The sequence below is a fragment of the Pristis pectinata genome, chromosome 8 (genome assembly GCF_009764475.1).
Source record: "Pristis pectinata isolate sPriPec2 chromosome 8, sPriPec2.1.pri, whole genome shotgun sequence".
NCBI classification, from domain to species: Eukaryota; Metazoa; Chordata; class Chondrichthyes; order Rhinopristiformes; family Pristidae; genus Pristis; species Pristis pectinata.
Genome location: NC_067412.1, coordinates 28,320,845 through 28,335,494, shown reverse-complemented (window position 1 = coordinate 28,335,494; position 14,650 = coordinate 28,320,845). Strand labels below are relative to the sequence as shown.

The window sequence follows — 14,650 nt, the reverse complement described above, 5'->3', positions numbered from 1 at the left end:
TGGTATTCAAACAACAGTAGGATTGCCTTCAGACCTCACCAGTAAATGGGCTGCAGGCACAATAGACCAAAAGGTTTTCTTCTCTGCTGTAGACCTTTGTGAGCAAGAGTTGTAAGTAATATTATTTCCAGAAACCTTCAAAATCTCTGAAAACAGGCAAATCAAATGAATATAACTTTTGCTTAAAAGATTTAAGCAAAAGTTATTTCTGATGTATTTAGCCAGCAAACATTTTCTATTTTGTAAGCAAAAAAAGCAGAAATTTCATTTACTCCATTTGAGCTTTTACAAACGTTGGTAACTGAATTGAATTTTTAAAGGGATTGTGACGTTACATTTTCTTTCAGTGGTGAGCTGTTAAGTGTGGATTCCTCTGATGAAATCAATCTGCAATGTGAAAGAGCAAATACCACAACTAAAACAAATGAATTTGAGGTGGGCTAGTAAGTTTGCAAGTGATGCAAAAATTGGAGGCATGGTGGATAGGGTGGAAGATTGCCAAAGGATACAGCATATAAATCAGCATATTTGCATATAAATCAATTGCAAATATGGATGGGGAAATGGCAGATGGAGTTAAATCTTGGCAAGTATGAAGTGCTTCACTTTGGGAGATCCAATGTAAAGGGAAAGTACACAGTTAATGGCAGGACCCTTAACAGCATTGATGTGCAAAGGAATCTTAAGGTAACTTCCTGAAAGTGGCCACACAAGTTGATAGGGTGGTAAAGAAGTATGGCATGCTTATTTAGTTGAAGTCAATAAGTTATGTTGCAAGCTTTCCAAAACTCTGGTTAGGCTGCATCTGGAGCATTGCATTCAGTTCTGGTTGCCCCATTGTAGGAAGGATGTAGAGGCCTTGGAGAGGTTGCAGAAGAGGTTTACTAGGATGCTGCCTGTATTAGAGGGCAAAATTATGAGAAGCATAGATAAATTAGACAACCAGTATCTCTTTCCCAGGGTCGAAATGTATAATACTAAAGGGCATGCATTTAAGATGAGAGGAAGCTCAAAGAGATGTGTGGGGCAAGTTTACACAGAGAGCAGTGGGTGCCTCTAATGCATTGCCAAGGGTGGTGGTGGAGGCAGATATATGATAGAGGTGTTCAAGAGGCTCTTAGATAGGCACATGAATATGCAGAAGGATATGGACCATGTACAGGCAAAAGGGATTAGTTTAATTAGGCATCATTAGCTTAATTTGTTTAGCACAACATTGTAGGCCAAAGGGCCTGTTCCTGTACTGTATGTTCTATGTAAAATAATTTTTCCCTCAAAAAAGCTGTTCCTTTAAGAAACTAAAGAAATTGAGTGCTTATAAACCACCCCCCTCCCTCTCCACATAAATTCAGGATTTTGTAAGCACATTTGTTACTTCAAAGGAAGGTTTGTGACAAGTTAACTAATTTAGCAAAGGTTTCATCACATTGCTGGCTATGGCTGTTATGTGTCTAAATTGGCTGTCATGCTTTTGTCAGTACAGCTAAGAACACTTGAGGATGGCCCAAGGATGTAAAAAAAATGCAAGTTTGCCTTTATATAGCTAGTGCACACCTTTAAGATTAATGATGTGCCTCAGCTATATTTGAATCTAATTATGTTTTTTCTGTTGGCTGCAACAGCTCAACATAATGCACCAACATAAATCCACAGGACCATCAAACTGGTGCACGTATTGTGTACATTTGAAACAAGCTGTACAAAATTATTTGACCTTTTTACACTATGATGCTTTTTACCACCTTTGGCAGTTGCTCAGGGTCATAGTGCTATTGGGACTCAATCTCCTAGGCCAACATCCCCAGCATTAACAATACTTCTAATATCAACAGCATAACAGGTTCAGAGATGGATGCCTATGGACTAGTAATACTGTTGCCATTTAATTATCCCAGTTTGCATGTGTAGCTGTGAATTTTGTATCATTTAACTTGTAAATTATGGTGCATATTATTTATAGCTGTCCCATTTCCATAGACAAGTCTCATTAATAGGATTTTAGTAGAGTTTCTGTTGAAGTATTTTGACTTTAGTTATGTGTATAGACTGGAGAAGTAAGGTTCTTCTCCTTGGAATAGATGAAGATGACTGATAGACTTATTTGAAAATGTTAAGGTCTTGTCAGTGGAAATGGGCAGAAATTGTTTCCATTGCAGAGGATTGAAGAACTAATAGGTATAGAATGAAGGAGATTGGCAAAAGAACCAAAAGTAACACAATTATTTTGTTTAAAACCACACAGAAGTGTTCAGGGTCTTATATACATAGCTGTAACCATTCCATGTGTGAAAATAATGTTCATGTTTTTATTTATGTATTCCATACCAAGTTAGAGAAAAATCCAGAAATACTCAGCAAGACAGGCAGCACCTGTAGAGTGCGAAATAGATATAATGTATCAATTCAGATTAAATGTCAGTAACTTGTCAGAACTGATAGGTTAACTCTTTCTCTTTTCACAGATACTGACCTGATCTCTCTAGCACTTTTTTTATCTTAAAATAAATCTTTACTTAAACGCTGGAATTCCTACATTAATTGCCTCAATCTGATACCCACTGCTTTTAGCTACAGGGAAAATTAAATACCCTACCCCAACCCTACCCCACACCCCCCCAGTTTTGTGCCAGGTTGAGGGGGAAAAGTAATGTGCAAACCAAGACCTCAGACTTGGCACAAGACTCGCAGCAGCGACTACACTTGGACACCAAAGCACGTTACTATCGTGAAAGGTGCTGCAGAAATGCAAAGTTCCCCTCTGCTTCTCCCGGGCTTCAGTGAGAGCCTACCATCATCAAGGCTGGCGCAGATTTAAAAAAGACCAATTTTTAGGTGACAAAATTAACCGCCTGCGACATTTAAAATATGGAAACAGTACCTTTTATATTGCATTTTCCTTATTAACGCGTTGAATTTATGATTGCACGGCAGTGTGTGTGTGTGCTTAGTTAGTAACTTGTAGCCAACCCGGTTAGTTCCTTCTACTTAGATACGCAACATTTAATTGGCATATAATTATTATTTAATGAATGGGTAAACTTGGAACTGTGAAATGCGTTGAGCCTTCTCCCTCCCTCCCTGTTATAATTGCAGTGACTGGGACAGGGACACGGAGCCCGGTCGGTGGGCGGGGACGGGACGTGTTATCTGTGCGACGGAGCCTGGAAACGGCGGCAGTGGCCGGGTGAGATGCCGAAAGTGAAGCGGAGCCGCAAACCTCCCCCCGACGGCTGGGAGCTGATCGAGCCCACCCTGGATGAGCTGGATCAGAAAATGAGGGAGGGTGAGTGAGGTTCGGGCGGGGGAGGGGCCGCTGAGCCAACGCCGGCACCATTGGGTCGGACGGCCCGGCCGGCAGCTGCCGCCCTCCGAGCTTGGGCCGTGAGGTTATAAATCGTTAAAACGCACTGCTGGCTCTGGGAGTCTGGAAAAATGCTGGAACTAGTCAGCAGGTCGGACAACATCCGTGGAGAGAGAAAGGCGGTCGACGTTTCAGGTGGCTGAAAGATCACTGATCTGAATGTCAACTCAGTAACTCTTTCCTCCCCCCCCCCCCCACAAGACGCTGACGGACCTGTCGAGTATTTCCGTCTTTTTCTATTTTCACTTCGGGTGATAGATTGTGGTGGAATACAATTCTACGATGGCTGCTGGTCCAAAGCATCTTGCAGATTCCCAGATTTGTTCTGAATCCACCCTTTTGGCATGTTGGTAGTGCTAGACAACATGATGATCAGTCTCCTCATTGACAGACTTATTTTCCTTGCTGGCCACTCTTACCTATTACTGAAATGGACAGATTCATCTGTAACGGGTAATGAGGATAAGAGTTCAACATTGTGATCGTTTTCTCATCAGTTATATTAAGAATTTGGTTAATAAGGATACTGTTATAGTGTTCTTGATAATGGACATTGAAGTCTGCCACCCAGAGTAAACTGTGTCCTTACTATCCTCTGTGCTTATTCCAGATACTGTTCTAATAGAGTGAATCATCAGCTGAGGGAGGGTGGTACTGCTAATCAGTGGGAGTTTCTTTGCCTGTGTTTGGCCCGATACCTTGCGACATAAGGGGAGCTGGACTTGTAAGGAGTTTCAGGGTCAGTGCCTCCTAACCTTGTACCACTCTGGTGAATATCCTAATTTTGGCACAAGTTATGAATTATGCATTTCATAAACATAAGTAGAATACAAATTTAAAGAAAAAAGTCTAGACTTTGAGTTGTAAGTTAGACTGCAAGAGAACAAGAAAAATGCAAAGGTCTTGGAGAGAGTGTACAGGGGAGGTTTAGCAGGATATACAGAATAAAAAGTTACATGGTAAAACGTGAGGATTTGGACTGACTGAAACACATTTTCCCAAAAGTCAACACTGACATGAAAGGTCATCTAGCCTCCTGTACGTTTCCATGAACTACCAAGATGTTAATAAGGAGGACTTTTCAGTGTTAATTGTAGTGTATGTGTGTTTTTCTTATTTATTACCTAGATTAATGCTAGAAGGTCCATTCAGTTTTTGATTGCTAGAGGTGACTTATTACAACTGGGTAATTGCTGAGTTATTTCGGAGGATGGTTAAAAGTCAACAGTACTCTCATAGGTTTAGGATCACATGCAAGTCATTTTTTTTTAAACTATAGCTTCCCAGTTACCACTGGTAGCATTTTACTCCAGGTATACTTAAATATCTGAATTCAGATTCACAAACTGCCATGATGGGATTTGAATTAGTATCTCAGCATTACTTATCCAGATCTTTCAATTACTAATTTAGTGATAGTCATCATTCTGCCATTGCCTTCCTATCAACAAGTCTGTGAGAGTACATGTGAACCATTCACACTCCAGCAATGTAGCTAGAAGACAATACAATGCCACCCCGCCCCCCCATTTATATTGGGAACCAAACTAACATTCTCTATGGTGTCTAGTTGTTGGCCCTGATTTCCAGTGTAAAGTTGGTACAGGCTGAAAGAGCCCTTTGAGCCTGTTATTGGCTCAAAGAAGGGATTAATGAATCTGCTATTTTTGATGAAAAAGGTATTTGTGAAATGTCCAGTCTTGGAAATTGAGTTTCTATTAAATTAACTTAACATTTCTTATAGCTGAGACAGAGCCACATGAAGGAAAGAGGAAGGTAGAATCACTATGGCCCATCTTCAGACTCCATCATCAGCGAACACGTTACATATTTGACCTATTCTACAAGAGAAAGGCAATTAGCAGAGGTACAAATATTAAACATTACACTTTTTCACTTTGTATTACTGTCTTCTAATTTTAGCTGAATAGATAAATTCCTATTAAATTTGTGAACTACTGGAGGTCTGCTTGTTAAAAGTGAAACGTTTATGTTTCTAAAAGCAAAATTGCTCTATTGAATCTATTTCATAAGTTATCTTAATCAATGTTGTAAATACATGGTTAAATTATTGGAAAGAAAGTCGATATTTACTGCATTCAAATAAATTTCTACACAGCTATGTTGCAATATATTTTGGAATGAAAAAATCTATTTGGCCTTTGGCAAAATAGCAGCCCTGCCGCAGCATCTTTTCCTTAAAGTCTTGTATTCATGATACTCCCACTGTTGCTAATGGTCTGTTTTATCCTAAATGTATTTTTACCATGCCTGCCCTAAACTGGCAATTTACTCCTTGGGATTTTGTAAAGCTCTTTGAATAAACAGTTGGCAACTTTTCTTCTACACTCTTGCTGGGTTGCACACTGGTTTAGGATGGGGATGTTGATTGTTGCGGATACCTGCCATGATTTAATAGAACAACTGAGTCTTGCTCTGATTTGTGCTTGTGGGGGTAGCTTTATGTAGTAGATTCACTAAGTTTGTACCTTTTACTTTAATGTTCACCCTTTTACACCATCTTATCCTTGGCATGATGTTGATTCAATAGACTGTAGGTCACCTCTCCCAATCTGGCAGCGGCCCCAGATATTTGTGTGGAGGACATTAGTGTTGACTGGGCTGATACTCCCTTGGTTTCATCCTGATGAAACACTTGAGTTGTCCCTGGGACTTGTAGCAATTATTCATTGGATATCTTGCTGGACCATTTTAGAACTCTCAGATTACAGATTGTCAACTGGCTCTTCCTTGGTCCAAGCCCACAAAGGGCATGATTTGTTGTATTTACTTTTTTTTAAACAACTCCCCTTATTTCAGATAAATATGCTATTGTAGCTCAGAAATTTTTTAAAAGATTACTTTTATGACTACTCAATATACAGGAAGTTATCTGCCTCTCAGATTTTGTTGGAATATCTGTGTTTAATTGTGCCTTCTCATTTTTATTTTAATGGGAGATGCATGTCCTACTGTGGCCCTATTTGTGGTCCACACGTGTTTGCTTAAGATCTTCTGTTTATGCATTGGTGTTGGAATTGTTGGCTTACTTTTTCTCCCCCCTCATTGGTGGATTATAGGGAACAAATGGTTCTATGATGGTGTGCATTAGAACTATAATTAAATTTTAACAACCCAGGGCGGAAACTGATGAACGTTATTCTTTGTGATTTCAACAATTACAATACTGGCTTTTGTGACCTGCAGTTATTTGTACTGGTGAGAAAGTTTTGATTTTTGACCAGCTTGCAAAGTGAAGTGGCACTTGACTGGGGTTATCAATGGCCTGTCCTGTTAAGAGGGAGTAACTTACTATGTCTAGGATGTTTGTTTTGGCAAATCTAATTTGGAATGCAAAGCTGTGATTGTTTTTATTTTTCAAAAGAAGCTTGGACATATAATTTGATTCCTCTGTGATTTGCTACAAGTTGGCTGTTTTATAAATGATGTCTTGGGTATTGTAACATCAGTTTTTTTCCCTAGAGCTTTATGATTATTGCATAAGGGAGGGATACGCTGACAAGAATCTAATTGCCAAGTGGAAGAAGCAAGGCTATGAAAACCTGTGTTGTCTTCGTTGTATTCAAACCCGAGACACCAACTTTGGAACAAACTGCATCTGCAGAGTTCCCAAAAGCAAGCTTGAAGTGGTGAGTTATCATCTTCGTTAAAGTTCCTCTCAACAGTAGAAATTTTCAGATTTCCCAAGTTATATTTATTGCCATGAGAGTTTGGTCTGACAGCAATTTTGTAAAAACAAAAAGTACACTATGAAATAATCTTAATTTGTCTTTTGAGAAGTTAATTTGATCCACAGTTCATTTGCTTACAAAATCATTACTTTTCAAAAAGTAATCATTAGATTTAAGTTTGTTTGGGATCTCTTTGGGTTGTTTAAAACTGAAAACCATAATTTTATCTAAGCATGTATGTTGGACACCACTGCTCCCCTTCAACAAAAGCAAACAGCTTGCAGTATTTAAAAACAAATTAAAAGTAGTAGTGTACTTTGAATGCCAAGAACTTTCCTGTAACCTATGCTGTACTTTTATATCTGATTGTGGCCAACACTTCAATACCCTTTGGTCACTTGTAATAACTTAATGTTCAGGATGTATGGTGTTGTGCACCCCCAAGGAGTCCCTAGCACATTCCTTAAAGCAGGTTCCATTAATGCCCTCCCTTGTGCTCCTGATGCAAACGTGGACAAAAATTTGCTTACAAAACTGGTGTTCCCTGATGTACCACAATTAACATGTACTATTGTATAAATACAGGCTGAAGACCAGTATTTTACTGCACAAAGACACTGACATTGAATAGAAATGTCATATACCACGTATTGTGGACCCCACATTAACTAGATGTGCTCTTTGCTTAAATGATAAATGGTCTGTAATGATCATTTGCTAATTAGAGGAGTGAGATTGCAAGATCTGCTGGAGAAGCTTGCAGAGACAGGAATAGGAAAGAGCATAAGGAGGAGATTTATAGATCAGGTTGAAGATTTTAGAACTGAATCATTGAGAACGAGGAGTCGGTGTTGGTAATCAAGGTGATGTGTGGAGTACTTCATAGTGATGGGTAGAATACAGGCTCATGAGATTTGGATAAGTTGAAGATTCTGGAGGTTGGGATGAGATGGGTTAGAGTAGGATTAGTGTAAAGGTAAGTGCTTGATGGCTGGCATGGACTTGGTGGGTCAAAGGCCTGTTTCTGTGCTGTATCTCTCCAAGACTACTTTGAGAGCATTTGAATAGTCCAGCCTCAAAGTAACTAAGGATGAGAGCTTCAGTAATGAATGGGTAAAGATGTGGCAGAAGTGAGCAATGAAATGTAGATGGAAAGAGGGGATTTTTGTAGTGGATACGGATATAGGAAAGAACTCAGCTTGGAGTTGAGTTGGATGCATTTTCTGCAGACAATCTGGTTCTGTCTGAAACAGTGGTCAGGGATGGGGATGGAATCAGTTGCAAGGACATAATCTTTCATGGGGCTTTGGTCTTGTGACTCTAACCACTGGAACTATTGATATATTTGGGACTGGAATTCAAATGAGCAGCAAGTCTGCAGAATTGGTAAAGTTGGGTGTTCTGAGGGGAAAAATGTGGAACTGACTCTCTACCATAAGATGTTGCTAAGGTACAATAAATTCAGAGAAATATAGGTGATGCAGGGTTATAGAATAGATCCTTGGGGACTCCCAGCCTGTATGTATAAAGAATTTACTCGTGATCAGTATTTGTATCTTGAAATTGTTTTTTAATCACTTTATTATTTTTTTTCCCTTGCAGGGGAGGATTATTGAGTGCACACACTGTGGATGCAGAGGTTGCTCTGGTTAATTTTTCTTTTTTGGATGAAGTGGATTTTAGTCTACATACAATCAATTTTATTTCTAATCAAGAATATATGGACCATAGCAAGATGTTCTGTAAATGCTGTAGCTCGCTTCTAACAAACATCCTTTTTGGAATGGAGGGAATTAAAACTTTTTTAAAACTAAAGTTTGTGAACACTGTATAAACCAACATGAACCCAACATTGCATACAGACTGGTTGGACAACAAGTTCCGCAGTCTGAAGCACCCTCTTACAAAAGGTAGGGCAGTTTGATGTGAATGTAATGTAACAATTGTACTTGTATGTAATTTAAGTTTGCAAGCAATAAGTTACTTGCCCTGCAGCAGGTGAGTCACTTTGGTCTATTTAGTTATGTCATACCAGTTACATCTACATTAGACTGTCCTATTATACAACTGTCCTTGATAGTCCTCTGGATTTTCATTTGTCGATAATCCTTTTTGAAACTGCTTATTGAACTGTACTGAAGCGTACTGCAAAATAAAGTTCTTTTTGTTCACCTCCCTAACTGAGCTTCTGGAAATATTGGTGAACTTGAGTATTAGAATTTTCAAATAATTTTTAGGGCACAAATTGAATATTTTCTTTTGTTTTGCTTGAAATAGACTGTTGGAATTGCAAGTCAAATGTTATACCATGTGAAGCAACTAAAGCTGACCAATAGGTTGCCAATCCTATTTATTTTGTATTTTAATGAGAACTTTTGTCTGTTATATGCAGAAAAATTCTTGATGACCGTGGGTCTGTACTCATAAAGGCGAAGGATAGAATTGGATGGCTTTGGTAATAAAGTGAAGATTTTAGCCTTTTCCTTTCCCTTTAACTCTGTACTGAATCTAATCTTATGGGGAGGACATTGCCTAGAAATGTATCTTGAACCAGTGAGCCAACATGGATGGGCTGAATGGCCTGTGGGGTATTAAGTAAGATAATGACTTTGGATTGCATGCACAATTACTCCTGAACTTCATTTCCTCAGCTGATTACTTTGAGGAAAGATAATGTTATGAGATTTTAAAATTGACTTTGACCTTTTGGGCCAGCAGTGGAGTCCTGGGTTTTGATTTGTAAGCATTGAAAAGGAAATAAAAAGGATGAAACCGTGACATTTCAAGCAGCTTTCTTACTAAGAATAATCAGGTTTGGGTGCATATCAGCAGGTTACTGATGTGATATGTGTCCTTGAACTAGATTTCTTTACATTGAATGTCACCCTTTCATGCCTCGGCTCCCATGAACCAAGGACAGCTGTACTGATGTTGTTGCTACCTTTAACAATCTAATATAGATTATGTTCAGATCAACATTTTGTGCACTAAAAGGAAGATCAGTTGTTCCCCTGTGAGATATTCCATTCAAAAGGAAGTGGCTGGAACCACAAAAAATTTAATGCCTACATGATGCACTATTTGGAGGTTAAGGGATGTGTGCTGGTGAGCATCAAAGGGCTCTTAATCTTGACATTCATAAAAGGTCCTCTATCAACCCATTCTCACTTTACAACATTGCCTGTAAAAGTTCATGAGACTGAAAAGCAAGGTCTCACGATGAGACCCTTGTACTTCCCATAACTTGGGAGTCCCACATCAGTGAAATTCACCATCACCTTCAGTATAGGAACAAGTCAGAGGGACTGCTGAAGGACAATCTGCCAAGGAGTGGAGGATATTGTTTAACTTGACTTCTGTAATGTTTAAAAAGTACCATCTTTTCCCCACAATTTCACATTTTAATAGCTGACTTTTCTTTCTTCCTCCCACATTTTGGTACAAAGCAAACCTGAAGTTCCCAAATTAGTGAGTTTGCAAAAAAAAAACTTAGTGTGAGAGAAGGCTTTGGTTAGCACTAGAAATGGGGGTAGGAATAAGTCATCCAACCTCCTTGCGCCTCCTCTGCCACTTGATTAGATAATGGATGATCAGATCTTTGGTCTCAATACTTTCTTGCCCAGTGTCCATAACCCTTGATTTTCTTGCAGTCCTTTATCAATCTTACCCTTGTACACTCAATGATTTTTTTTGTCCAAAAAGAAATTACATTGCTCCAACAGGATTTGAGTTGCCCATCTAATTCTAGATTGGCCTTACCAAGGGAGAGAATCTCATGTATTTACACTATCAACCCATTCAGAATCCGGTGTCTGGCAGTGAGATTATCTCACTGCTAAATCAATATTTTTTTTCTCTCTCATTGTAAGAAAATCCCCTCAACCCAGGAATTAATGAAGTGAACCTTCAGTGTGCAGCATCCAAGGAAAGTATATTCTTCCTTGTATGAGATCATAACTCTGAGTACTCTAGGTGTGGCCTTACTAGAACCCTGGACAACTGTAGCAAGATTTCCTTACCCTTGTATTTCATTTACCTTGCAATTAAGATTAACATTTCATTTCCTTCCGAATTGTATGCTGCAGCTGTACACTACCTTTGTGTTTCTTATGCAAAGACACAATTCTTAGTGCCAGTAAATAATAGTCTCATTGCCATTCAAATGCACTACTATTCTTCCTACTGAAGTAGAAAACCTCATTTCCTCACGTTATACTCCATGTGCCAGCCATCTACCCACTCAATATGTACATGAGCTTTGTAGACTTGTATTCACATAATTTTCTGTGTCAGCAAACTTGGATATGTTATACACGATCAAGCACTGATCTCTGAGGCTCCTAAATGTCAGATTAAACCGGTTTTCCTTTACTAGGGTTTCTAATTCATCTATCTTGTTCTGCACTTAGTCCTGCTGTCTCACAGCTCAAGCGACTGGGTTCAGTCTCACTCTCTGCTGTCTGTGGATTTTGTGCATTCTCCCTTGACCATGTGTGTTTTCCCTTGATGCTCTGGTCTCCTTGCATCAAAAAGATGTTGTTAATTGTCTATTGTAATTTACCCCTTTTGTGTAGGTTTATGGGGGGGAAGAAAGGGTAATTGATAGGCAGGTGAAAGAGAATTAGTTGCAGTACTACAGGGAAGTAAGGAGGGGGAATGTGACTGGGATTGCTCTGCTAGGAACTGGCTTGGATTTGGGCTCTTGAATGGCTTCCTTCTGTATCATTATAGGGATAGGGCAATTGTTTTCTGCATTTATAATAGTTTTTAATTTTGGCTTTTAATCATTTTTACCTGTGTTGCTTCCAGACACACTTAGAATTCATATCACTGTTTTTTCAACATGTCTGTTCACTTTAACTTTCCACCTCTCCCTAAGCCCATTTTCCTCCTTACTCCCCATAGCTATTTAATTTCAAGCCCTGCCTGTAATCTTAATTATTCCATTTGCCAGGACACTGATATCTGGCCAACACAATAGCTCCCTCTGTCCTTGGGACTGCTGTTGTGCCCCACAAATTAAGATAATTTTCTCCCACATTCTTTGGACACACAGAAATCAGGAGTTTTCTCTTTCCTCATTTTTCCTTTATTATTGTAGACAGCCACATTAAGCACTCTTTTTTTTTTGCTCGAGCAAGGCCTCCATTATTACCACAATATGACAATCCTACCTGACTACATATGTCTGTAGCTCCTCAACCTCATTTGCCGTGCTGTATGCATTTGTGCACTTGCATTTCAAACCCAGGCTGCTCTGGGAATGCCTGCCTGCAAGGTCCTAACTATCATGTAAAGGTCTCTCCTACCCAGAATTGGTCTCAATGTCCCTGGAAACCCAAACCTTTTGCATAATTTCATCCAGCATTTTCTTATGTAATATTTTACTGCGCTGATATTCATTTGCATACAGAATTGAGAGTAAATGAAGGATTCAGTTTCAGAAATGTGGTCATGTATGTACCTCTTTCTTACTGCTTTATCCTGAATAAATTTTGATGGGCTGGAAAGGGATTTAAATTATGTAAGTGGAGTCTCCATGGTATATAAGGAAATGGCAGGTGACCCTTGCCACAGATAATTTATAGAGTATGATGAGACTTGTATTAAAAATTAAATAAATCAGGGTCAAGAACTAAAGAACATGGATAAAGGTAATTGGCAAAGGAACCAAAAGTGACACTAAGCTTTTTTTTGCAACAGTAACTGGTTAAGGTTTGGTAATGCACTGCCAAGATAGTACTGGAGGTAGATTCCATCAGAACATTGAAAAAGGAGCTGAAGAAGGATTTGTTGGGAAATCATAGAACAGTACAGCACAATACAGGCCCTTCAGCCCACAATATTATGCTGACCTTTAAACCTCGCCTAAGACTATCTAACCCCTTCCTCCCACATATCCCTCTATTTTAAATTCCTCCATATGCTTATCTAGTAATCTCTTGAACCTGACCAATGTACCTGCCTCCACCACCACCCCAGGCAGTGCATTCCATGCCCCAACCACTCTTTGGGTTAAAAAAAACCTCCCTGTGATATCTCCCTTGAACTTCCCACCCATTACTTTACTTTAAAGCTATGCCCTCTTGTATTGAGCATAATCTCTCTGCCCATTTCTAGAGGCAATCATAGTTAGTTCCTCATATTTTCTGGCCATTTTCTCTGGTCCTCTTTTAGCTGAAAATTTATTAAAGTGCCCATTAATGTAAGTTGTTTTTGGTGTGGTGGCAGTGGCTTTCATTGTGGTAGAGATCAACAATGTTTTGGTGATCTCCATTTATTACTGAAGTTATTTATGTGTAAGATTTGGCAGTGAAGAAATAATTTGTGCTAACATGGATGCATTGAGCATCTCTGACCCTTGGCAACATCAGGTGGAAAAGAAAACAAAAGATTCATTCATATAGCACCTTTAATGATCCTGGGACTTCACAAAATACCAATCAAATACTTCTTGAGTTGTAGGGGAACCATTACAGAATCACAATATAATGTAACATAGAATCTAGTGCCAGGGCATTACAAAAAAAAGTTATCCACTAATTGCTGTAAGTTGAAAGTTGTTAACTAACTGCTCCAGATTGTTGCTCCAGATTCCACCTTCTGCAGTCTCTTGTCTTTATGCAATTCTCTATTGAAAGTTACTATTGAGTCTTATTTCCCTCTTTCAGACAGTACTTTCTAGAGCAGAGCAGCTCAGAGCATAAGATCATTTCTTCTTAACTCTCTTCCTGTTGTAATTTAGGGAATGTGGCAGCCAATTTGCACACAGCCAAGCTCCACAAAGAGCAATAAGTTAATAACTGAATCTAGTGCCAGGGCAATCTTGACTAAAAAGAGATGGGGAATGAACTTGGCTAGATTACTGTAGCATAAAGCTGGTATGGATTTGGCAGGCTGAATGGCTTCCTTTCATGCTGTTATGATTTCTGTGAAATGGTGTATATTCTCTTTGGAGGTGTGAAGCTTTCCAGAAGCACGGTAAAGGATAGGAATTTAAGTATCCATGGCCATCGCCACTGATCCTTGGAGTTTAAAGGTCATTTTCTTTGCTAGACTTGAATCTCTGTATTCCCTCACACACTTGAATCTCTTTATTCTCTCTCACAAACATAATAACTTGTCAAATTTATTTGGACACATTTACAGAACTGAATTACCTCTGTCCAGGATTGGTGTGGACAGGAGCAGCAGCAGTGAATGAACTCTGGAAAAGGACTGGAAATTGACACTGCAGCATTGAGTTTTATATCTGATCCTTCATTTTCTGGTGTGTTCTCCAGTTTCAAGGTTTATGATTGGGGTAATTCTTCTCCGGGGACATCACTCTTAATTCTGTACTTTTCCCATGGATGTGTTGTTTCCACAGCAGGCATGAAGTTTAACCAACGATAGTAATACCCTCGAAACCCATCAATTTTTTCTAGATAGGTGTTCCTTGATTTATACTGGGGGAAAGAAAGAGGAGATAAATCAGACTGAGTGCATCAGGGCTCCTTTATCAAAGTTTGTGAATTTCAACAGTATTAGATACTAAACACCCATATGGTTCTTGTTAGAAATGGGCACAATTACATTGGTTGCAGCTTAGAACAGC

General features: G+C 39.1%; 2 protein-coding genes across 4 annotated transcripts in view; one reads left to right on the top strand and one right to left on the bottom strand.

Moving 5' to 3' along the window:
* Positions 1-3,116: 3,116 nt before the first annotated feature.
* Positions 3,117-9,531, top strand: bud31 (BUD31 homolog). The gene is made up of 4 exons (XM_052022477.1): positions 3,117-3,283; positions 5,106-5,228; positions 6,845-7,011; positions 8,656-9,531. The coding sequence occupies exons 1-4, from the start codon at positions 3,190-3,192 to the stop codon at positions 8,704-8,706; spliced, it is 435 nt and encodes a 144-aa protein (XP_051878437.1). The 5' UTR covers positions 3,117-3,189; the 3' UTR covers positions 8,707-9,531.
* ptcd1 (pentatricopeptide repeat domain 1) overlaps positions 8,688-14,650 on the bottom strand; it is a 22,606-nt gene continuing 16,643 nt past the window's right edge. For all 3 annotated transcript variants that reach the window (XM_052022470.1, XM_052022468.1, XM_052022469.1), the window contains exon 9: positions 8,688-14,501. In XM_052022470.1, the coding sequence (XP_051878430.1) occupies positions 14,346-14,501 (156 nt within the window). In that variant the 3' untranslated portion in view covers positions 8,688-14,345. The remainder of the gene's footprint in view (positions 14,502-14,650) is intronic.

Bases quoted from the DNA above. Each gene is read 5' to 3' on its own strand.
- bud31 (XM_052022477.1), top strand. From the start codon at position 3,190: ATGCCGAAAGTGAAGCGGAGCCGCAAACCTCCCCCCGACGGCTGGGAG. The intron at 5,229-6,844 runs GTACAAATATTA...TTTTTTCCCTAG, and splicing joins GAGAAAGGCAATTAGCAGAG to AGCTTTATGATTATTGCATA. The intron at 7,012-8,655 runs GTGAGTTATCAT...TTTCCCTTGCAG, and splicing joins CCAAAAGCAAGCTTGAAGTG to GGGAGGATTATTGAGTGCAC.